The sequence below is a fragment of the Garra rufa genome, chromosome 4 (genome assembly GCF_049309525.1).
Source record: "Garra rufa chromosome 4, GarRuf1.0, whole genome shotgun sequence".
NCBI classification, from domain to species: domain Eukaryota; kingdom Metazoa; phylum Chordata; class Actinopteri; order Cypriniformes; family Cyprinidae; genus Garra; species Garra rufa.
In genome coordinates this window covers 6910247-6936701 of record NC_133364.1, presented here as the reverse complement: position 1 = coordinate 6936701, position 26455 = coordinate 6910247, and the positions used below count along the sequence as shown (strand labels likewise).

The window sequence follows — 26455 nt, the reverse complement described above, 5'->3', positions numbered from 1 at the left end:
GTTTTTATTGGTAGATTTTTACAGCATGATTCAAGCAGACACTGAGCTTCTTCTCACACACACACACACACACACACACACACACACACACACACACACACACACACACACACACACACACACAAAATGATCAGGAATGCAGTGAATTGATAAACGTTTCATCTTTATTTGAAGAAACCAGGTCTTTACCGAGAAAGGCCACAATCGGTAACAATACAAACCCTCAAAAAACCTCCGTCATTGTCAAAAATAAATGACATCTGGATTCTAACAATGCATATTTAGTCCAAACCATCCATGCATGCCACTTCTGGCCTCTTCTTGATGTATGAAACTTACATCAATCAAACATCCACAAAATATGCATGTAACTTACTGTGGAACAAAATGAGAATTTATTTTGGCAAACGCAGAGTGTGTTTCGTGAGCCTGTGATGTCCTAAAACAGGCATAAGATATGCATGAATTAATATAACACATGCACAAAAGCAGTTCACTCACATTCACACCCCTTTACTACACTTGAATACAGTTTGACATTCATTCACAGTCTTACTCCACAAACAAAAGCTTGTTGATGAACAAAAAAAATTAAAATTAAAAAAATCAAGTACTGAAACAGCTTTAATTAAAAAAAAAAAGAAAAGAAAGAAAAACACTTCCATAAACATAACCAAACTTTCCACTGTTTTAAAAGTGGAAGACGATAGGCATCTGATGAAGACTAATAAAACAAAAAATAAAAATAATTCCCTGAATTAAAACATAAAGTGCCCAAAAAGCATTTATAAGATTACTGGTCTTAAATCCTCTTCGCTTGCATATATCGAGACTGTCGTGATGTTATATTCACACAACAATTACTCTAATTTCACTAATTTATATTCATCCCAGTGTTTACAATTAAACTCGCCATGGTAAAACCATCAGACAAGACAGATACTGTAATTTAACCTCAGTTTATTGAGGCGTACAAACCGATTGCACCAGGCAATTTGCATCAAACTTAAATTAAACTAGGCATTTTATCTAGATCTTTGGTTAGAGGTTATAAAACCGTTAATAATAAAGAAATACATCTTTATTTAAAAAAAGCACACAATCTGTGTGAACTGACACAGGTGAGATATAAGACCGCAAAGATGTAGTTACAGCAGTTGACCACAAGGTGCCGCTACCTTGCTATGCATGTGTCAAAATAGACAAAAATGTTTGCAGTACCAATCAGAAAAACCGTCATGCAGCACTAGCATACAGAAAAACAAATGTGTACACATATTAAATCAACTATTGACCACCATTAATGTCCACCTTGTGTGCTGTTACAGCACTGTCTGCATTGACTTTATTTTACTGTACCTCACAACAGTAACAGTTTCAGTTACATCTCTCTATGCAATGCAGAAATGCATGTAAAATTAACTCTGGGTACAGTAAATCATATCAGATCAGTGTGATTATACACATATATTCACCAAACTAGCTTAAATCTACTATTTTTGCTGTAGCTTCAAAACAAACCATTTTCATTACTTTCATATTCAGTTGTTTATCTTGAAGACGTCCTTTTCCAGGGTTAATGATGAGAGGTGAACAACTGCCCTGTTGACTGATTATCTGCTTAAACTAGAGGTCAATAATTCACTGAAAAAGACCGTCTGACCCCGAACAGCTGCATGACACTTCCCGCATACTTTCCAACATCCTCCAAGCTCCTTCGCCAACTTCCTGAATCCGTTTGGTTCCAATTCCAGCACATCACCTAAGAATGCTTACTTATTCTCTGATTCAAAAACGTTTTTAAGAGACTAACGATTATGGCTTTAGTCCACATTTCCTGTCCCTACATCACCACATTCAATCTTTTCCATCACAAACATGCGCTTCCTGTCTGTTTGGTCTCATGTCGGGTCATCATTTTGTCAACAGCACATCAACACTATCTTTGGTAGGGCACATTATGAATCATTTGGTATTTAATATAAAATAAAATAAAAAAATAAAATAAATCCCCAGTCCCCATCGGTTTCTGGTCGATAAGCATATTTAAGATAAAATAAGACTCTTTTAGTAAAATAAACAAAATAAAATTCACCCACATAAATTAAAACAACAAACAGAAATATGTACAAACCACAGCATCCAACAATTTAAATAAAAACCAGATGTGATTTTCACGTTTGCATCGTTCACAAGAGGTAAAAGAACATGAGAAACAACTAAAAGTGTGAAGAGGGTGGATGGGTAAATATGGCACCTGAGGTGCATTCTGGGAGCTCAGTGCTCTCCTCTGAGTTTCTGAGACTGGGTGTCCGCTTGGCACGGTGACACCTAATAAGTGTTCCTTCCACACAGTGACCACTAGAGGCAGCAGTGCTACAGTTCCATATTGTAACGTGCTGGATTTATCCCAGGCCGCCCGTCGCTCTCATGGCCTCCTCCAGTTTCTCTCTGTAGGCATTGTAGCGTCTGGTTATCGAGCCAACCTGGTCCTGTTCCTCTTTATCCAAGATGCGGAGGAAGTTCTGCAGCTCGGGGATGGAAAAGGCGTCCCACTGATGAACACGAGGAAGATGTGTGTTATGATTGCTTGTTTTTATTAATATAAAACGATTCAGATAGAAACCTAAATCGAATGCTTACCATAACTTCACCGGTTTGCTGCTCCTTCAGGACGAAGCTGAGCGTGTCTATACTGGGACCCGCCACTAGACGCAGGAAGAGAGGGTGTTCTTCCTCTGCGAGCTTACAGGTGTACACTGCATACATAGACACAACACATGCTATTACCATCACAGACATTTCATTCACATAGCAAGAAGACAAAAAATATATATATTATCAGGCAAGTTTAAAGACCAGTTCACACTAAAGATAACTATAAGAATATCTAATAGTTTTATTAATTCTTATAATTCTATGAGAAGAGTTAAGTCTACATTCCAATGACAGTTTTCTTACAATTGCATGTAAGATGCACCATGAATGTAAACTGATGTTTTAATATGACTATTTTATGGCTTAGACCATTAAAAGGGGATGAATTTAGCAACAAAACTTATCAGAGAGGGTTTCAGCACAATAACAGTAACGGAGAAACTTCAGGTCAATTAAGGCAGCTAAACTTTAATTCAGCCCTGCATCAGGTGCTTTTCAATAAAGGCGTGACACACCACAAAGAGGAAGACACGCCAAACAACATCCCCACTGAATGTTGATATAAGGCCAAAATTCACAGCAAAAACAAACTTTAAGCACGAAAAAGGAAGCGCACCACCTCATAACGGGAAAAAAAGGTAATTCTCTAGAAGTACTGCATATACTCTAGCATTAAAGAAGATTTTATTCCACCTAGAATGTGCAAAAGGGTGCAGACCTGCATTTCTTCATTCTTAAGGAATCTCTCATCTCACTTCCTGTTTAATGGGGGCTTCCTTCTGCCTCCGGCAGTGGTTAATCAGAACAAGCAGGGCTGTTATTATGTCTACACTAATGCGGTTGATTCATGGTCTTTTATACGCTGTACTGCTGTGATATCATACATGAGGGTCTGGTGAATCCGTTTTTGTTTGTTGATGTGCTCTGAGGTGGCAGTTTATCAGCATCTAAACTCTAGCATTTCTCGAAGTCGTCTAGACAGGCTGTTTAAGAGCTGGACGGCTCTGTTACACACATTAAAACCAGCTGTAAAACGCAACCCGAACACAAAGTGCCGCATATCTATCTGTCACGGTGGTGAGAACTCATGAAAACCTGTCTCGCATGGTGGAGAAAAAAAAAAACGTAACTGTCCCAGACAGCCTCCTCAGCAAATATTCTCCCATTGGCAGCAGCACTTACTGGCTCCTACACACACTCCTACAAAATAATTGAAGATGAGCATTATTGCTCCCCAAAGTACTACGATGCTCAGTTCATCCAATAAATCAAGCAGAAGAGTTCGCAGTCTTATTTTTGTATTTGGAACAGTAACTAAATGCAGTACTTTAAAACAAGTACATTAGACAGTAGTCCAGAGAATATACTCAAAAATAATAATAAAACACTATACATAAAATAAATACAATTTATGTACATTATACATAAATAAATAAATAAAATAAAAGCATGGCTAAATAGGTTATTGTGGGATTTATTTAGAATAATTGTATAAAATTAACTACTTTTTTAATAAAGGTAATATTTAGATATTTTTCAATGCCATTTTTACATCTTGCCATTTTTGCTGTCTGAATTGAATAAGATAAGAAAAAAGACTGGATGGAGCAATAAATCAAGCAGGAGTGAAAATCTGACTTTGCAGTATTTTATTTTATTTTGAAATGCAGCATGTTAAAATAATATTACATCTTACTTATATAAAGCAATGAAAACAATAATTATAAAATACTAAACATAAATAAAAGCATGGATAAATTGTGGTATTTATTAAGAATCATTTTATAAATTAACGGTATTTATACGGTAATATTCAGATTTGTTTTTGTTAGAATAATATTACTACATATTATATTTTATATAGAGCAATCTTGAAAAAAATATTATAAAATACTGAATAATAATAAATAAAAACATGGATGAATTGGGTAAAATTGGTAATTGTGGAATTTACTTTACTTTTTTATTTAATTAACTTTTTATTAATAAAGTAATGTCCAGACTTCTTTCCCATTATAATGCCTGATATTTAAGCCATTCTGTTTTAGATTTGTGGTCTGATAATAAAATACTGCACAAAGAAAAATAATACAAAGACAAAACGTCTTTCTATCGATTTCAAATATGCAGATCGGCGTAGTCCGATTCATGAATGAATGTCTCTTATGAGTCGGCTCTTTAAATGATTCACTTCCTTCACATAAACCAGAGCACATTCCAGCCCAGAGCATAGATTACGAAAGCAGGTACTTAAAACCACTGAGCCATATGTGTGTCTGGCTTCCTGCTGTGTGTGACGTCAACGGGGGCTCAGACAGTGGCTGGGGTCCGTCAAAGCAGTGAGATGGATTAGAAACACTGACATTTTTAGAGCAAAACCAATGCTGCGCTTCTCAGGAATCCACCGTTTGATGTATGAAGCCAAGAAATTGTTCAACATCAACTAGTAAACTCAGTTGACGGCCATCCCGACCCATCCCCAGCTCAGAATACCCCTGTATGGCAATGAAATGTGGGGAACGAGGCTAGTTAGTATCTGCCAAAGAGTAACCAACAGGTCGCCACAGACATCAGCTGTTGTGTATATGTGTTTACTACGCTGGCATGGTGTATTCTTGGTGCATACGTGCACATAGACTAACAGGCATGTCCTGAATGTGTGAGTGCATCCATAAATACACATGCGTTCCTCAGATTGACCTATTTCAGGAATGCATCCGTTCCTGCCAAAACACATACTGTATACACTAGGGGGACCTGAGTCATTACTGTACACACACACTGATGCATTTTCCACATTCGTGTTCTCCGTCTCACCTTGGTCTTCTCTGCTGAAGCGTTTAAACAGGGCGAACTTGGCGGGGTTGTCGGCCACGGTGAACTTCCTCAGCAGGGCTTCGATCACCTGTCGCACCGTGTTGGTGCTGCTGATATGCAGGGTGTTTATGGAGCCGCGAGGAAGGTAAAACGCCTCCTGACCTTTGACCCCTCCTGCGCCGCCTCCTTTCACCGTGATGGGCCTCCGCAGGTCCAGCTGCACCTTGATGAAGCCTGTGTACATGCCGTTAGTATTCTGAAGGAGAGAGACAGAGGAGAAACAAAGACAGATATTATGATTAGAACAGCAAAGACGTGATCAATTAGTTAAACCAAAAATTATTCAGACGCCAGATATCATTTTTACTAGTGAGTCCAGACACTATAGTTAATTTATGCAAGTGAGGATAGCAAATTAAAGTAAACTGTGACATAATATACCCCAAAAAATTTCATACAGTGGACAACCAGTAAAATTGATACAAATTAAGGACCAAAATTTTTTTTTGACACTTAGACCTGATCATGTTTTTAGCATACCTTTCTATCAAATTTATCCGACATTATCAAGATGAATTTGTTCTCACACAGTTTAACTCTTGAGTTCTTGTCATACTTTATAACCATTTTCAAAACTACAGCGAATAAACTGATAATGTGAAAAATTTTGAAGGTGTTTGAATAAATTTTGGTTTGACTGTAGCTAAATAAGTGTTTTTCTCAAGTGAGCAACAGTTCAGTTTGAGAAAATGCTACATTTCTCTTTATAGGATGCATTTTTGGACAATTATGAAAAGTTTTTTTTGAAGATGTCTGCTTTAAAGTAACTTTCAGAAAGTCTGATGATTCATTTGAGCAAATCGTTTTCTTTCAGGCAGTTCATTTCGATTTATTTATTCAGTTGCCAGTGCACTTTAAAAAAAAAATAGAAAAACACTTCAAAATAAATGTTTTTGATTCAAGCTTTAAAAAGACAATATTGCCATTATTCAACTCAATTTAGTTCAGTGTTGATTCAGTTTAGTCGATGTTACAAAGTGAATTAGTTATGAAGTGAACCCAAATATTATTTATAAATAAATAAATCCTTTAATTGTTTAATACTAATTTAATATTATTATATTATTATTAAAATAATAATAATTATTATTATAATTGTTGTTATTATCATCATTATTATTATTAGGTGAGTATTATTAAATGATTTTCCTACTTTTTTGTGGTAAAAAAAAAAAAGCACTATGGTAATATTAAATACTTGATTTATAAATATAATACTTAAATAACTGTTTTCAGGTGTTTTCTAGGAACTTTGTAGTGTTGCTGCTTTTTTTACTTATTTTATTTAAGTGCAACTTAAGTTAACTCAACTTAAGTCATCGTTAAACTGTTTAATACGATGTGTAGCTTGTAGCTTCACAAGCTTTGGTTTCAAAGCAGCTTCCTCAACCCTGGTGAGCACGTCTTGCTTTGGTATCTGACTGTGTCCAGATGGAGCTCAGATTTGAGCTTCTTCTGTCTGTAAGCTCATTAGTTCGAATGGCAGCCGTGACTGCAGGCTACAGGCGAGACACGGGGGGTGTAATTACAGCTCACAAACCTCCTCTGAAACTCCACCACACCGACACACAACCCTGCTGGAATACAGGCCACAAACTTAATGATCCAAGACACTGTGGACGCTTAATGAGTAAAAGCTCACATATACTAATACAAAGTGTTTGTGCCACAATGGCTCAGTTAAGTCCAGACAACACATCTCTCTTAAAATATGTTGTGTTGGAGATCAGGATTTGTTAAAGAGCTATTATTATCCAGACAGAAACAGTTTCGTGATAAGCAGCTGGGCTCTGGACAAAGGTACAGTGGTAAAACCACAGTCAGCCTTATGGCTGTCACATGATACATGATAAGCCACGATAAACAGATTACGACAGACACGATGATAAAGCTTTTATTAAAGAAACTGATAATAAACGCTGAGACTATGAAAAAGAAAAAAGATAAAAATCTATATTTAAAATACAATCTTAGAGTTCTTAGAAATGCAGTTTGCATTCATTTGTGCAAGTGTCTTTACCATTTGATGACAATAAAGTTTCTATTAAAGGGACACTCATAAATAATTCTACGACTTTGAAAAAGAGAAAAAAAGTATAAAAATACATTTCTCAGATATGCAATATGTATTGTTGGTTAGGTATGTTTTTTAAATATATTTGTACCACTTTAAAAAAAAAAATGTTAAATTAATAACTCTAAAAACATCAATAGGTGTAACTATTGAGCAAAAAGTAATAAAATATTACTTAAGATTATATATTTGAAGAGTTTATATGATGAGTTTATTTGCAAAAATCATGTTTCTTTATTATGTTTTTATTGTGTTTTACTGTTAGTTAGCTGTATCATTTTCACTTAATCAAAATGACCCAAAATAAACTGTTTAATAAATAAATATAGAGCTTATTTGCAAAAACAGATAACTTTTTTAAATTGTCAAAAATCATGTTTTTTAATGTTATCATGGTTTTATTGTGTTAGTTAGCTGTATTTTTAGTAATTTTCACTTAATCAAAATAACCCAAAATAAACTCTTTAATAAATAAATGAATAAAAAAGTTAATATTTTTATATTTTAAGTTAATGCATTTGACAACCTGAACTAGTTTTGGGTTCATAAGGGGGTTGTGGGGTCTGTAATATAACAATATGATTTCATATTTTTAACTTTTTTTTTTCCATCACGTCAAAATATTTACATTCTAAAACATTTTTGATCCATTATATATACAGTAAAAATCCAGAATTTTATTTCTGGAGGAACTCAAGTGTTGACAAACACTCATATTCAAAAACAATGTGGATGGACTTTTGAATTCTGAAAATTATTAGCGATTAGGTTTATGAGTGATTCGATTTATTGGTTTATTTGTGGACGATGGAGGTTCACCATTAACTCACCAGTGTCATTTTAAAGTGGTCACGTGACTCTGTGTTGTACTGCTCGACCTTCTGTCTGATCTCCTCGCAAGTGAGATGAGTGCGCAGTTCTTTCTCTTTCTCCACATCCTGAAACACAGCAACACAGACAGTGAATACAAGCATTTAACAAGCAGAAAGGTCAGCACAGGTCAACCTCGCAGCTCAGTGTGACAGCAGAAGAGGTACAACTCCACCAGTACTGCTGAATAATGAAGCTATTCAAATCAAAGGCTTCTTTGTCATGAGCCTAAAACACCCACATACAGCCTCCAAACTAGTGACTTCCACGTGAAGCAAACAGGATATCCTGCAGTAAACCACAGCAGGTAAACAAAATACTGCATTTTAATGTTTTTATTTGTAACTGTAATTTAATGCATGCTTGTTCCTTAAAGACATGAACCCTTAAAGGAACAGTTTGTGCCGGCTGTTGTGAACACATTTAGGACAGTTGGACATTGCGGTGCATCAGAGGTAAAAAAATGATACGAATACTGTTCAGTTTCTTGCACAGACAGACTGTTTTGTGTGTTAGGACTTCAAAGTATCATCATGAGCCGCAGGATTTAATTTGGTTTTGTCTGTGTATGTTTTTTTGACTCTCAAAGCCGTGGGTCCCATTGACTGCCATTATATGACTGACAGACTGCAACGGTTTAAGCTAAAAATCTTCATTTGTGTTCTACTAAAGAAACAAAGTCTCCTACATCTTGGATGCTCTGGGGGTAAGCAGATAAACATTGAGTGAACTATCCCTTTAAAGTGATTATAATAGTGCACTTTCCAGGAACAATACAGCCCTACAGCAGAATATTGTATGAAACGTGTGCAGTGCACTCTGGTCTTACATGGTCATATCACAAAGCTGATCCGCTTTCATGAGCGCTCCAAGCTCAAAACAAAAGCATAGAGCCCCTTATAAGGGAACAGTCCAGGGCTGAAGTGACAACACGTTGACGGACAAGGCCCGTCTCGGCTAACAGAGTCCAGAGGCTGAATATTGCGAACTGTAAAAGACAGTCGTAATTCCCCTCCTGCCCAGGCCAAGACTGCCTGCCTGCAGTGTTTGCAATAACAGGTGGTTTTGTGTTGCGTGCACTGTTAATGAACATTACAGTGCATGACTCACACCGTTTTCATACCCAGAAAACATCTACTTAAAGGCTAAACACCTTTGTGAATTCCTACGCTTATAATAAAGCCCTAAAGCTCTGAGAATACACATGTTTCAGTTACTTTGCTGCTGCTGTAGTATTAGGAATGTGCAAAACTACTACACATTTTTTTAATTGACTATGTAATTCTTGTATTATTCTTTCTTCACCAAGCGCAGCCTTGCAGAATAACTGAAAACCTGTAAACGAAAAACTATAAAACCATATTTAAGTTTAGAATTTAATTCTCAGAGAGGGTTTTTCCCTTGCTGAACATTAGCATGCTAAAGCAAAGCATGCTAAAGCCATCTTCGAGACATTGTGTCAATGAACTGATCATTAAAGCAATGCCAACAAAGTCTAATATGAAAAAGAAATAAACTATCCTGAACCATCTTAAGTTAGTACAGAAGTACTGTCCATTTGCTCATAAACCCATTCATGTGCTACTTTGCTCTAGCAAGGATTTGTTATGTCTTTAACCTGACCTTAGCACCCTCATAGCTCTGAATGGGGGAATGCTAAACAGATTAACCCAGTGATAGGCATGGGATGATAACCGGTTTCAAGGTTTACCGCGGTTTGAAAAAGTCACGGTTTCAAAACCACAAACAAAAAAATTTATACCGTTCCTACGATATGTGCCTTTTCTGTGTCGTCAAAGTGAAAGCGCAGGACTCGCTACTAGGTTGTGTGTGTGCGTACCTGCAGCGAAAACAATGCAGCGTCTCAGTGAGACTCAGCAGTGATATATAAGTTCAGGATGGACGAAGGAGGTGAACCCACACAACACAGAGTGGGGAATAGCAGACTATATGTACTAACCTTACGTTTCTGTGATTGAACATAAGTAAAACAATTAAGTTAAAGTGAAATCACGTCTTTGCTTTTAATCCTTCAGGCACGTTAAAGGTGCAGTGTGTAGGTTTTTGCGGCATCTAGTGGCGAGGTTGTGAATGCAACAGTCCACCGCTCACCCCTCCCTTTACAGAACTACGGAAGCCCATACAGAATTAAAATCTCACCTTTTTTGACAGCAACGAATAGTGAGATTTCTTTTAAAATGTAATTTACGGAATTATATTTACTTAATCATTCAACGAAACTATGTTATTGTGAATATATTACTGTTACCTGTTCATCATTGTGTCAGTCTTTTTTTTTTTACAAGCTGATAATTCTAAGTTAATAAAGACATAATGGTTCATTAAGGTCTTTAAGCACCCCTGAAAACATAGTTATTGCACCTCTGTCTAGAAATCATCTTAATTATTACACAGTGCACCTTTAACATCTTTTCAAAATCATGGCATAAAAAAAAAAAAAAAAAAAAAAAAAACCTTGATGGCTCTCACGTGTCTTTGAGTATTTGGTTATTTCTGTAACTGTCACTAATGATCATATTTTTGCTTTGATTAGTTATTGCATTTTTTCCATTTAGAAGGATTTGTTTTTGAACATTTTATTTTGTTGATTATTGTTGAGCTGCAGCCTTAGGCTCACACAAGTGACTGAAATTTAATTTAATTAAGAAGATATAATTATTTATTTTAATTATTTTGCCTGATGTTCCATGTTACAAAATGTTCTAAATGTTTCCTAAAATAAAATATACTGTGTTCAGCAAAAAAAAAAAAAAAAAAAAAAAAATCTTTTTTTTACCCAGACATTTAAATATAACATTGTATAGCAGTAATTACAATACCGTGATACCGTGAAACCGTGATATTTTTATCCAAGGTTATCATACCGTCAGAATCTTATACCGGCCCATGCCTACCCAGTGACAACTGCTTAACTAGTGCATCAATGAGATATCTTCTGAACAAGACTGCTTGGACAGGTGGCTCATGATATTGGAGTAAATTTAAGTAAATAAATGTGACCCTGGACCACAAAATTGGCACAGGTATATTTGTAGCAATAGCAAAAAATACATTGTACGGGTCTTTTATGCCACAAAACAATAGGATATTAAGTAAAGATCATGTTCCATGAAGACATTTACTTAATTTCCTATCATAAATATATCAAAACTTATTTTGATTAATAATATGCATTGCTAAGAACTTAATTTGGACAACTTTAAAAGGCGATTTTCTCAATATTTAGATTTTTTTGCACCTTCAGATTCCAGATTTTCAAATAGTTGTATCTCGGCCAAATATCCTAACAAACCATACATCAATGGAAAGCTTATTTATTGATGATGTATAAATTTTAATTTTAATGGTCCAGGATCACAAATAAATCTATGTCAATATTGTTCTCACAACCAACTTTATACATGAGACCTGACGATAAGACAAATCTTCAATGAAAGAGCTTAGTCTTTCCAACTTCGGACGTGCCAACTGTCACACCAACAGGGTCATTAGCTGAATCACTTCACCATCCTAACAAGCACGAATGCAAATGGAAAACAATACTTACCAGACTTTCCTATTAAAGGATTTGTTCAGATCAGACCAATTAACTCAACCAAGCACTCTTTGATGAAGTCACAACTACAAGCAGAGATGCCATTAAATCCCTGTTCACCACAATAAAAGCTAGTAAAAGCTTTGTAAACGAGGGGCCGAGAGGGGCCCGTTGAGCTCTTGAGGAATTGCAGCTCACCACATCAGCTTGTACCACCTATGGGTTCAGTGATGTGGTCTTTGAGAGCTCTCTGAGTTGTTCATTAGCCAAGCTGAACCATGCATGTTGGTCATGTAAACTTTGACTGGTGCCCACAAATAGTGAGACTTGAGGCCCAGAGTTGACATTTATTTGTCTTTGTCAAGGTACAACTGATGTAATGCTTGGGAAAGCAGACACCATGAGCAACATGTAAAGAACCAAACCAGGAAGGACAGGGTTAACACGGATGCCTCTGCACAGAGGAGCGTGACAAAGGCAAAATAAACACTAGCCCGATGAGGTAATGCGACAGAAAAAGCAGCTCTACCTCCCTTTCTGTGAGGGATAGTGTGTCCTCGCTCTCAAGTGGAGCAACACTTTGAAAAATGACAGAGAATAAGGTATCCTTGAGGTCCAACTAGACCCTCTCTACTTGTTGAGAGATAAATCAAGTGCATTTCAAAGGAAAATTACTCGAGGGAGAAAGTAAACTACACTTCTGTAAGCCCCACAGTGTCCTTGGTGAACTGATAAGCAAGACCGGAGGGTGTGGCGTGTGGTAATGTCAGGGTTTTTGTTCCTCGTTTTGAGTCATGTGCTAGCAGAGTTCTGTCACACTTTGTGGTTAGGACATACTAAAGCATGAGGTGCAACCAGACTGGTTTTTCAGGGGCAATCCTATCTGACAATCTCTTGATTTCTGCGGATAGAGCACTTGATATCATCTACGCTACTGAAAGAGGAGTTAGACAAGCGTGACAGTCAGACAAACACCAAAAGACTCAATAGACAAGACAAGCGAAAAGGCAATCTGCTTTTTATTTTTAGCCGAGCTTTTGCAGGGGATTTCTGGACACACCTATAATGACCACAACACATTGCGCTTGCCAATGTGCACTGATCTACACACTGCAATAAAACATCCCCTTCTCATTCCCCCTACCCCACAGGAAGTCCCTGGCCACCACACCTTTCCTCCCCAACACATTCCTCAGCTAATGGAGCAGGAGAAATGGTCAATATCCTTTTGCAAACCAAACGCTGGACACCAGTGACTGGGCGATTGTCTGACAACCAAAGGCATAAAAATGACCATTCTGTGTGGCTTCCTACTCAGCAGGGCAGTGGGCAGACTAAACAGCATGATGTGATTCTAGAATAGTCAGAACTGCAGGGAGGTTTACAGACCAAAGGAAATCATGGCTAACAAGAATAGAGAATGAAAACCACCAAGGAACTTGACTCACGCCAAAGCTCATCAACTGGTGACATTATTAAACACTTCCTTCGTGTCGTAAAACAAAAACATTGTCATATAAAGGGTTTGCACTCACGTCACGATTTGGTCAGTTACCCGGATGCGCAGCCATATTAGAGATACTCAGATGTAAACAACAGCATGGATTGCACGGTTAATGTACTACGTGTACCACGTGTGGAAGCTGCTAAATCATATTAAGGACTTAGTACGGGTGCAATATTTTGACAAACTAAAGTTAATAGTTGGTAAAGATACATATGAGCAGTATTAAGAAAGATATCAGCCTAATATTTCACCTACCTGATCGGAAATAAAAACAAACAAGAATGTTGTCAAGATTCTTGCCCTGGAAATCCTGGTTCAGTTTGGCCAACTACAAATGCCTTTTGTTCTTGTTTTTTGCACTCTTCTCCTTGATTTGTGATAACTTTTGGCAGTCTATATGACTCCAAATGTTCTTCCCGCTCTGACCGATTAGTACAGCCCAAAACATGACAATAACTGACCATTTTCAGCAGCAATAATCAGCAAAATATGGGAGGTTCGTTCGGTTCAGTAGATTTGTTTACGTTCAGTGCCGCCAATATGGCCGATTGATGTTGTGTAGTGAAAGCTGATAACTTTTGGATTACTCAAGGTCAGGGTATACTTCACTTTCCACATTCTGTCTCACACAGCTTGTACTTAACTGCGGATGGACAAGCTTGATACATGCGCAGTAGGGGTGGAACGGTTCACAGAAGTCACGGTTCGGTTCGTACCTCGGTTCAGACGTCACGGTTCGGTATGATTTCGGTACAGTGGAGGGAAAAGCAAAACAAAAATGCAGAAGGCAATTAAATGTATTTCCACTCACATACCCAACAACCGCTGAACAACGGCAACACACAGTCCTCGTCTTTTCCACCACTCTCTCGCCTGTACTACTGTAACTGACTGGAAAAGCGAAGTTTTCCCAAACTTGCGATCTAAGGGGCCCTTCACATGTCGCGCCTAAAAACGCGTGAAAAACGCTAGGCGCGCCGCTTTCTTCCTGATCAACAAAGCGCTCGGGCGCTTGCGCTCCGGAAGCGTCTGCCGTTTCTAAGCAACCATCAGCTGCGCTCTAGCTCCAAGCCTATGCGTCTCCATGCATTGTTTCTTCTATTAGCGTCAAAATAATGGGGGCTTGACAAATCATAAAGTTCAGGAAATCCCTGGACCACAATGATGGACCGTCGAGCTGACAAAAAATTGCAGAGTGCCAGAGAATGTAGACGGGCTCTGATAGACCGCATACATAGGTGGAGCTCGGCTGCATCTACACCAATCAGAGCTTCAGAGCTAAAGCGGGGCTAAATATTAGCTGTCCCTAAAGAACCTGCGTATCTAACAGTAGTTCCGCATTACATTAATTATTTTGCAGGCAAGTTTTTTTTTTTATTTTCATACCGTGTATTCTCCGTTTAAATTCATGCACCGAACCGTGACCCCCGTACCGATTCGGTTCGAAACGAATACATGTACCGTTCCACCCCTAATGCGCAGTACCAACTACTTGACTAGTTCCATCTCAGCATTCACCTTGCAGCTGCCCTGTTGTACGTGGACTGTCCACCATCAAAAAAACTGGGATGCGCACGGATGTTTGGCAGACACTTCTGATTAGGGCTGCACGATTTGGAGAAAAAATCTAATTGCGATTTTTCTGATCAAAATTGCGATTTGCGATTTAAAATGCGATTTACTACTATTTCATAAAAGAGCTACAGGTTTGATATGGTGGTTTTAACAGCACCAAAGAAAGACCAAGCATAATCACAAAGTATGCTACACTGTTCTACTGTTTATTTAAAACCTCTTTAAACCTATTTTAAAACCAACATTGTTGCCTTTTTTAAAATAAAGTTGTCAGTTATCATGACATATTAAGAAAATAACTACAGAATCTTAAATAAAATTAACAATTAAAATGCTATAATAAAATATTATTAAAATCTTTTATAATATATATATATATATATATATATATATATATATATATATATATATATATATATATATAAAATTTTATAATAAAATATTATTAAAATCTTAAACTTTTAGGAATCCAAACACACTGTGAACAATTTTACATCAGTAAAACACTAATGATAACCTACATTAAGAGACACTTTGTTGGGAAGTTGAGCCGCTGCTCCCGCTCATCTTTTCCAAATGGCGTTAACGTTATTTGCTCAGTACCTGCAGTAGAGACGAGACCTGCACTCCTACTGGAGTATAGCGGGACCCGAGGCAACCGACTGCGGCGCGGGACAAAACTTGATGGGCGAGTGCGGCTGTTCGGGACGCGGGAAAATAAAATGATTCGCGGGACCCCCGCAAAATAGAAATAAGCTATCTAAAAAGCAAATATTGTTATTAATCTATTGCACAAAAGCAGCAAGAACAACTAGTATATAACTTACAGCTAGTAAGCACAAGGATAGGCAGTCATCAGAGGTTAGAATCCACTCACTGCTCAAACATTCTTGCACAGTGCTGAATATTGCGTGCTCGCGAATTAAAACACACGAATTGTAGACATTGTGAAAGATTCATTGTGCATAATATTCATTGTGTTAGAGCTTTATGAGATCGCATTTGAACTGAGATGTCAACTTTAGCTTTGTCTACTTGCATTCTGCTATGGATACACACAGTAGCTCATGCTTGCTCTTCTGTTAAGAATAACAGTGGTTTGTGAATGTTGATGCTTAGCCTATATAACAAATATTTTATCAGGAGCGTTTATGCTGGGGTTTTGTGAAATTACGAGAGGTTACAAAACTGTTTCATGTAAATTCAATTGATGTACTGAGAAAAACTATATAGGTTACTTTTATGCGGGCAGGAGCGGGACAAAACATGAATGTCGAGGCGGGAACTGAACGAGATAAACATATTTCTGCGGACGCGGGACTGAAAAATACGTCCTGTGCATGTCTCTACATGCAGTGTTAAAATGCCCCCTATTGGTTAAACTCTGCATCAAACGTAATATAAGCATGAAGACGTAATGTGCACATGAAGCGACCTGTCAGAAACGACTTAAATGCTTGTTACCACATTTGATAATAAATCGAAATAATCGCAGCTCTTGCGATTTGAAAATCGCACCCTTTCAAATCGCGATTTCGGTTTAAAAACGATTAATCGTGCAGCCCTACTTCTGATGATAAAAACTTTGCTAAACTGCATCCACATTTTGCTTCTGCAAATCTCTGCCAATCACAAGAAAATGACCCACAATGTAGTTGTCAAAAAGTACTGAGTTCGGTACTTTCAGTACTGAAATTTTAAAAATGTCCATTTCCCGCTCACATTTCAGCACTGTTGAGCCTATTTTTAAATGTCGCTGTTTGGCCATAGTGTTCACATGCACAACAGACGCAGCTTTTAAAAGCTCCCATTGTGCTTATGTGTGAGCACTCAGTGAGGAGCCTGAAGCACTGATCATTGTAGCAATCAAAGTCGTATCTGTTGAGTAGGGCTGTCGCGGTTAAGGAATTTCCCTTGCGGTAATTTTGAGTGGCTCAGTAGCGCGGTACGCGGTATTACCGCCATATAATATAATATATATGTATATATAATTGTGTATAGGCTGTTACAATGTAAGGTCATATTCAGAAATCAATAAACCGAAACCAAATCGCGTTGAAACATGAAGTGAAGTAAACAGTACTTGCATAGAAACCTAGCCAGAAAGAAATGCAAATTTTAAAGAAAATTGTCAGACATACTTAGAGGCTTTGCATCTGAAATCTTTGTATATATAACAGTTAGCGCGCACCCTCGAGTCTGACTGGACAAGAGACTTTCTGTCAGTATTTCACCTGCGTGTTCTAGACGAGCTGTCAGTCGGTGCAGTTTCATTGTTACGCCACAAGATGGAGGCAAGAGACTATCTTTGAGTAAGTCTTTAATCCGTTCATTCAACTGCACGTTCAAAAACGCTTATTTATTCAAAGAGAGACGTAATGAAACACGATGTTGAAATCATTTTAACTTTAATCGCCACTTTTAAAGGCTCAGCTGACCAGCAGAGCATCGATGTTAAGACAGAGATTTCACTTTCCTTGGACATGACAAGCTAGTTTCACATACATACCCGACTCGATCTGAAAGACAGACGCAGGTACTCGCACATGCTCAGTCGATCTCTCTCTCTCATTCGCTGTCTATTTAGGCATGTTAAGTGCATATCTACTGAGCCTCATAATAAACACATTATGTTATCATTACTAACTTATTACTAATTTAATATTCAGCACACAGGCATTAAGTGAGAAGGGCAAATCCTTAGGAAAAAAGAAAACAGGCAAATATCGCGGTTGCTGCGGTTGTTGCATTCCTCTGCGGTTATGCACGTCAATAGCGCGGTATTGCGATATTGCGGTTATCGCGACAGCCCTACTGTTGAGCATGTAAAAACTGTAGCCAATCAGTGGTGTTTAGAAAATGTGAGCGGGAAATGGAAGTTTTTAAAATTTCAGTACCGAAAGTACTGAATCTGGTACTTTTTGACAACTCCACCACAATGGCATCCATGTTGTACACTGGAACTGAAAATAGCCTGTTGAGAAGCTCACAGGCAGTATTTTGGTACTTTCGCAACCAGCATAATTTATGAGGTTATCTATCTATGCTATTCTATGACTCATGGGATCTTTCATTATGAGCACTATAACATCACCTCACAAGGGAATGCACGCATAAGCCTAGATACGCCCATCATACATTGTCCTTAACCCTCAATGCTCTCCTAAACTTCCTACAAATTAGAGTTTCATAACACTGTTTATGTCTGCTAGGAACACCAAGGAAACAACAAAAAGTAAGGTATCTTATGCAAGCCAGGCATGCTTAAACAGCATTAGGTGTGTGAGAAACATGGAAAAGTTCTTTCATCTCCAGTGTTGCCGTCCCCTTCAGACAGGCCAACAATAACACAAGAGCCCCTCAAGGACTCTTTACAAGCTGCTTTCATTGGAAATCTTGACCGACGCCTTCTAGCAATATCCATCCTGACGTCATAAAGCTCTGCTGGGATCGTAACTGGTGACTGACAGCAAAAAAAGGTCATCCTAGACCATAATATGTGTAGGTACTCCCAATATTTCTAAGAAGGTGCCTCTGACTTAGGATTTATAGGAAAGCTTCAAAGATTACTGATAACACAAGATAGGAGCTGAACCATAAAAACAGGGTGTGGTTTGTTTTGCTTGCAACTGAAGACAACTCTATACTGTAAAAAAAAACTCTGTTGCTTTTCTCAGAAAAAAAAGACTTCTTAAGAAAGTGAGGAACTTGAGCCCTTCACAAACCAAAAGGACTCGTCATTCCTGCACAGTACCAAGTTGAATATGATCTGGGGTTGATTCACAAGGAGAGGAAGTGGAGCTGTCTGACTCACCGCGGCGGCCCTACTGATCATAACAAACCTGTCAGGCCAGATGGGAGTACAGTGCCTTCACTGAGCTCAAAGACCAATGAAATATAACCTCACTGTATGATGTCGCAGGTCATAATTCTTACGAAATCTGCCCACTCACCACGGCAGTGGGGAACTGTGAGAAAGAAAGAGGAAAAAGCTTTTCGAACTTCATGGTTAGTGCTCATCTGTTGCTTTTGATTGATGAGCTGCCACACAAAGCTGAAATATGATATTACGAACCAGAAAATATCAAGATAAATATATGCCAAAGGGGGAGGCATATGATGTCAAATATGCCTCTGTTAGGCCTTCAGAGCCATGTCCAGCTAACTTGCAATTGGAGCGCAAACAACACAGTCCTTCAAATTTATGATTAACAGGATGTCCTCTCTGCACACGATTTCTTGTGATAAAAATTAACCCAGTATGGAGGGTTTCAACTAAGAGTGTACAAGATCTGGCACAGTCGTCTTATCACAACCTAGCAACAAAAAACAAAACAAAACAGTTAATCTTACACTAAAAGATCCTGATATAGCTAAGAGGATAAGAAGAATAAAAAGGATCTTTGTTACCAGTGATATAGGATACATTTGCCGGAGTGCTCAGCGATGATGTCATTCCAGAGAAGTGATGGCTTAGGAATGATTTCAAAGAAAGACGTAGAATGAAAGCAGCTGAGATCAGACATGACACACGCCAGGTGCGGCCATGTGACCTGTGCACTTGGGAGAACTTATCCGGTTTCAAACTCACATTCACCAAACTTTGCGTCTTATCTCAGCTTGGGTGTGCGATGTGGGTAGAGATGTTTTTTTCTAGCGAATGATTTCATTCAAACAACTGGACTAACATGAAAGTTATATATACAAACTGATGTCAACAGAGATGAAAGGCCAGTTAGGTTTTGAAATGATAGAGATAATGGAAGCCGCAACAAATATTTAACCAGATTAAGGTGCCTGAATAAAACTGCCAATGGTTAGATCTAATGAAATCCAGGAAGCGATAACACTCGAGGAAAGCTCTGGAGTCTGAGTGCATTTCCTGATGGATCCGTATCTCTAACTAAAAAGGAAAAACGAAGATCTTGAACAGCACAGAGTTTCTCTAAAATTAAAAATGACCTACTTTGTTAGCACAACTGCAGATGGGACAAAAATCTTAAGAAAATAAGTAACCATTATAATTTTAATACCACACAACATGTTGTGTTAATACAAAGACTGTAGCAGAGGGACCAATTCAATGGCAAATGTCAAACAGAACACATTTATTTGTCGTTTACTTTTGCATAGATTCCAACCTTCAACAATTAATTCCCAAACCGTGACATGTGCTCCCAACGTCAATTGCTGACTAGGCTGAGGTTTTGCGTGACATTCAGCCGATGGATCGTAACATTGCGAGCGAAACAACCACCTTCATCTGGTTTTATCTTCCTCTTTACTATAATTACAGTTCTCTCAGAAACTGTAACCAGATGCTCTGCATGTGGATCCACATGAGTCTAACAGAGCCGTGACCATGAACAATCAAAGGGAGAGAGTGGGATGTGCATGTCTGTAAATCTTAACTTCTGACCCATATTCAAAGCTCAAGGAAAAGGTAATCAGATTGACTAGACTTGAGGGTTAATTGTTGGTAATTCATGCAGTGACACAGCATGCAACTATTTAGGTGTAGACTTCAGGTAGGTGCTGTTTGGAAGTTTCTTTCATCAAAGGCAGCTTGTAATAGGCGACCGGAGACACACACCTGGATGATAATCAAATACTGCTCCATGACGCACAATGCTACTTTGTGGACTAATCAGATTAAGTGGCAATGCTCTCGTTAGGTGTGCTTGATGCCTGATGAAAACAAACACAGTTGCCTACTGCAGCCCAGCCTTGTAATCTGATGCTTCCCTAAACGGTCAAAAATACTGCTTCAGACCTTTGTGAGACAGTTTTGATTTCTTAATAATTTCGGTTTTGTGCAGTATCTGAAACCTGTTCCAGTGATTTATTCAGCCATGCCAGATAAACAACAGTGGATTTTTTTCCATTCTGTGATACAAGGGCACAACACAAAAACATGAACTCATGAGACAAAACAGAAGCACAAAAAGTGTTTGCACGGTATGAACAGAGCAACGTGTGGCTCAACGTGCTACGTCTGGAGAAAATTGTGTTTTTCGCTCTGCAGTCGCAGTATAAACAGCATGTACACTTAACAGCACCTTCTTTAAACAATTTCCGTCATGTGAAGGTCTGACACCACTAGCCTCAGATTTCACCCCATAATCAAAAGAGAAAAATCTTAAAATAACATTATACTAATATTAAAAATATATTTCGCATAAATAGACTAAACTACTTACAGGACCAAAAAGATGATTTACATTGTAATATTATTTAAGCAAATTACTGCCAAATTATCATTACTAGATTACTTTATTTACTATATTACTATTATAAGATTACTCATCATACACTAAGTTTTTTAATTCTCTAAAGTATGATCATTCTTATTAGAGTAATTTGTTTTGAGTTTAACACAAAGGCAGTACAACAAATACTACAATGATGTATTCTCTGTTTTGAGTAGAAAATGTGCTTAATTGTTATGAAATAATGGCCCTTTATTATCAATAACATGAATAATAATATTATTATTCAAAATTGTATTTATTTACTTGTTTTGCAGCACAGTATAATTTTCCTAAATTAATTTTGGAATAAAATGGCATGTTTTTAACAGGTTTTATGAGACCCAAATCTGGTTACATCTAAATATCTGCTATAAATGGTAAGATGATTTATTATAAACACTCATTCTTTGCCCACAAGACCTTTGCAATGTGGCCTATTAATCCTTCTTTTAAATGCTAAAGCTTTTGGTGGTCCGTTCCAGAAATTTACATAACTGTGGAAAACGTTTTACCAGTCTATAAACGTCCATTCTAGTTAGTTTGAAGAGATATGGGTAATGTGAAATAAACATTTAGCTTCAGTTCTATGAATATTATTGCCTCCGGCACACATATTCGTCTCTTGGCTGCTGTTTGGATTTACAGCAAGCTGGCGTCTACGCAGGAATCGTGTAAACGCAGACTGGAGTCAGCAAAGGTTTGCGTTAACATCGAGATTTAGATTAATCTTTCTGAGTGTGGCTGAAATGAAAATCTTCATCTAATGCTCAGCGAGTGCATGAACTCCTGCAGCAACCAGACAAAATTCACATCATCAACGTGATTAACGATCCACATAATTTGACCAATCACTTGATCCCTAATGACGAATTGACGTAAAGACTCTATGATCAGTATCTGACAGCTGAAACAAGCCAAGCGGAAATCTCGGGATAAACCTGGAAAATCGCTAAACAATGGATGAGAAACTTTCACAAGAGTTCAGAGCTAAGTTTCTTTGTGCATTCAGTGCTAGCGTTGGCAAAGCATGTGAATATTCAAGGCCAATGACGTCAGGCACAAACCATTCGCCGCCAAATGGTGCAACGCTGCCACAAAACACTCACAACTGCAATGATCTGCTGGTACAGTAGTGTCTGGCTCTCTGTATTCACCCCATTTTGTCAGTGAGCATACAATTGCTAATTTAATTTCCGCTCAATCAAGTTCTGAGTTACAAAAACAGCCTGCGGGCTGTAGATAACGTTAGTCTTTCTTCAGTACTGTCCTGAAAAGCAAATCTCTTGGAAAGCCAGGAAAGCTGTTTCAGCAACACAATTCACACTCTCTCTTCCAGTATCAAGATAAACAGCTGCTTAAAAGGATTGTTTACCCAAAATGAAAATTCTGTCATAATTTACTCACCCTCAAGTTGTTCCAAACCTGTGAGTAAAGCCTAGTGAGGCCTAAAAGTTTAAACTGCAACCTGTACTGAAGTTAAAATAAATAAATGGTAATGATTTTCACTCAGTAAACTGAGCCATTATATCTCAAAGTTTCTCTGAGTGCCGTGTCCCACACAAACTCCCATGATCCTGTTTTGCATGCCTGCCCCAGCAGCTGTTTCCCAGGGTCAGTGCATTTGTGGCATGCTAGAGGTGACAAAACAGATGAAGTACAGGGCACATCTCCCCTGCTGAAATGTTGCATACATATTCTGTAGATACTAAGTTTCTATTTGTATCTTTAGCATACTTTTAAGTGCCCATCTAAGAAAAGACAGATTTTGGGTTAGCTTTGCCAATGATGAAATAGTTTGGAATGGGGGTCTTCTTTGTCAGAATGAAGTAACAGGAAGTGAGCTATAGCAATGTGCTGGGTGGTTTAAGGAACTGACTCATTCCTTTTTGAGCAACTCTTTCTACAGCTGCTACTTTACACAATGGATGGTCATTACACGCGGCATGTGTAGCGTGCACATTCTAAAAGTCTGGAATTTGATACATCATGACTACAAACTCAGAACATCTAGTGAGCTCCCTTGCTTTCTACTGAAGTTTGGCATTCTAAAATAGAAGTAGAATAAAATTTGAAAGGACTGAATTTGAATGCTCTGACTGAGCTTGCAGCAGTGCATCCTGGGATTGCCTATGTAGGCAGCTCACTAGATTTTGGAACAGAGCCTTGAAACCCAATAAAACAATCCACAACAGTTCCCTCTGGAAAATGGAAGTCACACGACAACATTAACTTTGTGAAAACTTCTCTCCGCTGACATTTTTCTCACAATCGGGTAATTGACAGAAATGTGGCAGTCGTACTGTGAATCTTTTCTTTTTGAGCCCCCCTTACTGTCGCACATGACTGAGTAGAGGCCATATTCAAAGTACATGTGGTCAGTCACACTGGTTAGTTTTACCAGTGACTGAGACAGGCAATAAAACTGTGAAATTATGAGCAGTTGTCTTTGATATGGGCATGCTGATGTCAGCCAGTTCAGAAGCTTGAAAAAGTTACTGAACAAAACAGCTTTCATGAGCTGAGAATGGCCTACTTCAATGCAACTTCCAAGCCATGATGGCATGACGTAATGCTTTTAAACAAACCAGAAGTCACATACAATCAAATAACACCATAATGAGCATAACAAAACAAAACAAACTAGTGTTGAGTGAGCAATACTGTGCTAAATCCATCCCACAGCATATAAAAGATAATAATGTGACCAGACTAATTAAGCAAATTTAAGTGTAGAATCAGTCCATTCAGTGTTTCCTTAATGAAGTCTTGACACAAAAGAGGCATTATCTTAAGGTCATAAATATCAAGGACGTGCCTGATGGGATAGCTGCTAAGTTAAGTAACAATGAGATATACAGTATTTCATGCATATGATTAAACTCTGTTAATGATTGTTTTAAACACTATGAATCATGACCTCTAAAAGTTTTATTAAAACAGCTGATCCTACCTGGACACCCATACTATACAGTTAACGTTTGCGCCATTGTAGAAATATGGCACGAAGGCTTTCATAACAAACAAACAAAATAATAAACAAACAAATGTAAATAAATAAATATATTATGTAAATATATTCACCTTGAGGTTCGTGGGTTTAACCGAAGGCTTTTTGAACAGGGAAGTTCTGGCAGTGAAAAAATATTCCTCTGAATCCTCTTCCAAACTACTGTATCCACTACTCATGGTGCTCGTCCACGACATTTGAAGAGAAACTCTGACACATCCAAAAACAGGTCTTTAATGCGCGCAAAAAAGTACTGTATTATAAGGTCAAACGGGTTAGTGAACCAACGCTGCGAAACGTGAACGCGAGTCACTGACGCTCGGTAACCATTAGCTTTACTTTCTCTTTAAAAGACGAAAAAGTCGGCAAAATCCAAGAATACTTTTCCGTTTCTGGTTAAATACGTAATATCTATAAGTAATACACATATGAAGCGTGGAAACGCTTTAAATACTTAAAACGCCACGGAAACGCGCCCGGTAGAGACCTTTCCAAACACTTTTCAAACTAAACTGAGTTCAACTGACTAAATCGGAGCGGCTCGCTGGAAAGAACACACCCACAAACACACATACACACACATACAGTGAGAAGAAGTTCCTCATCCACTGGCTCCGCTGGCGTTGCGTCCCCTACCTGCGTACCTGATTTGTGTTATTTTCAATATATTTTTTTTTTTTATAAACGGCAGAGATGATCTGATAAAATAAACCAATGCTCATGGATAAATCTTAATTTATTAGTATTAATAATAAGGACAAAAAATTCTTCCGCCGAATAAAATAGTTCATTAATCTAACTGTACACGTCGTTGCCACTCAAAATAACGTTACAGCAGAGGCATGACGTATTAATACAGAATTCAAATTAAGTGCGGCGGCAATTTTATAACGGCTTCGAGTGCGTCTCGGTCTCATTCAGTTTATAATAATAGTCTGCTTTAATAATATCATTTTATCTGCTTGCTACTGGAAATCTTAAAAAAATGTAAATTCACTTACCTCTATAAGTATGCAACATACAGAAGCAAGCTTTCTTATTTTCCTTCTTTGAAACATAGCATGGACTACTTTCCAAGTTGGTGCAGGCCTACCATCTGAGCTAAAAATATAGGTTTGGGGCATTTAATACAAGGCAGTACGCCCATATGAAAGGGTGTAGCTTTGGACCAATGCAAACATGAGGACCAACTGAGTAAAAGTGGAAGACAGCTTGATGATAGACTTCTGTATGCGAGTATCATAGCAAGGTAACGTTACAACTCGGTTCGGTAACCTAGGCAAGTGTGAGAATGACAATTTAAACTATGTGAATGTAATTAACATGTTTGGACAAGAAACTGTGACCATGGTCACAGATGAAATGGGCTGCCAATCACTTTTACAACTTCTCACATTTCAGGTTATGTGATCAAGATTAAAGTTATCTGATTATTCTGTCATGAAGTGCAAACTTCCATGTGGAAGCTGTTAACCAGTATTGTTGAAAAATGAAAATTTAATCCAACTAACCAATGACAAATTACAAGCCTCATTTTTATGACTTTGTTTTAGACTTAAGGTCTGGTTTTGGCTGTACTCCACAAGCAAACCCATCATTTTTGAGGTTAGGCACTCTTTGTAATTTATCCAAAGATGGTGGGTCCCACTTTTCTCTAGATCACAAATATCTGGAGAATTAGAAAGTTGCCTAAAATAAGCCTACACATGTTGTAGCACTGTTATATATAAAGAAGGGCGCAGCATTTATGATATATCCTAAGGAAGTTTTCCAGTAAACCCATGACAGATCCTCAGCTTTGGCTCATATTATTTGCTCAAAATTCATTACTGTGACTAGCGCCAAACAGTTTTATATCAGCTTCTAAGAACTCCAATCTTTACTGTGTTAACAGCTGCTTTGAGGTTTTAATGTATTATGTTTCCAAACAATTTTCCACTTTATACATGTATATTTGGTATTTTACAGTGCATCACATACGATAACAGCCCACCCAGTCAAGAGAAAAACGTCTGACTCCGGAGAGTGAAATCCAAGCAACATCTGCAGTAGATCAAGGACGGGGTAACCACGCCCCACA

The 26455-nt window shown here is 37.9% G+C and overlaps 1 protein-coding gene across 1 annotated transcript; it reads right to left on the bottom strand.

Moving 5' to 3' along the window:
• Window positions 1–146: 146 nt before the first annotated feature.
• Window positions 147–24866, bottom strand: rassf3 (Ras association domain family member 3). The gene is made up of 5 exons (XM_073838185.1): window positions 24450–24866; window positions 8440–8547; window positions 5476–5731; window positions 2644–2759; window positions 147–2555 (listed from the first exon to the last, which is right to left on the bottom strand). The coding sequence occupies exons 1-5, from the start codon at window positions 24570–24572 to the stop codon at window positions 2406–2408; spliced, it is 753 nt and encodes a 250-aa protein (XP_073694286.1). The 5' UTR covers window positions 24573–24866; the 3' UTR covers window positions 147–2405.
• Between the last annotated feature and the right edge of the window lie 1589 nt (window positions 24867–26455).

Bases quoted from the DNA above. Each gene is read 5' to 3' on its own strand.
- rassf3 (XM_073838185.1), bottom strand. From the start codon at position 24,572: ATGTCGTGGACGAGCACCATGAGTAGTGGATACAGTAGTTTGGAAGAG. The intron at 8,548-24,449 runs GTGAATATATTT...GCTGTGTTTCAG, and splicing joins TTAAACCCACGAACCTCAAG to GATGTGGAGAAAGAGAAAGA. The intron at 2,556-2,643 runs GTAAGCATTCGA...CGTGTTCATCAG, and splicing joins AGCAAACCGGTGAAGTTATG to TGGGACGCCTTTTCCATCCC.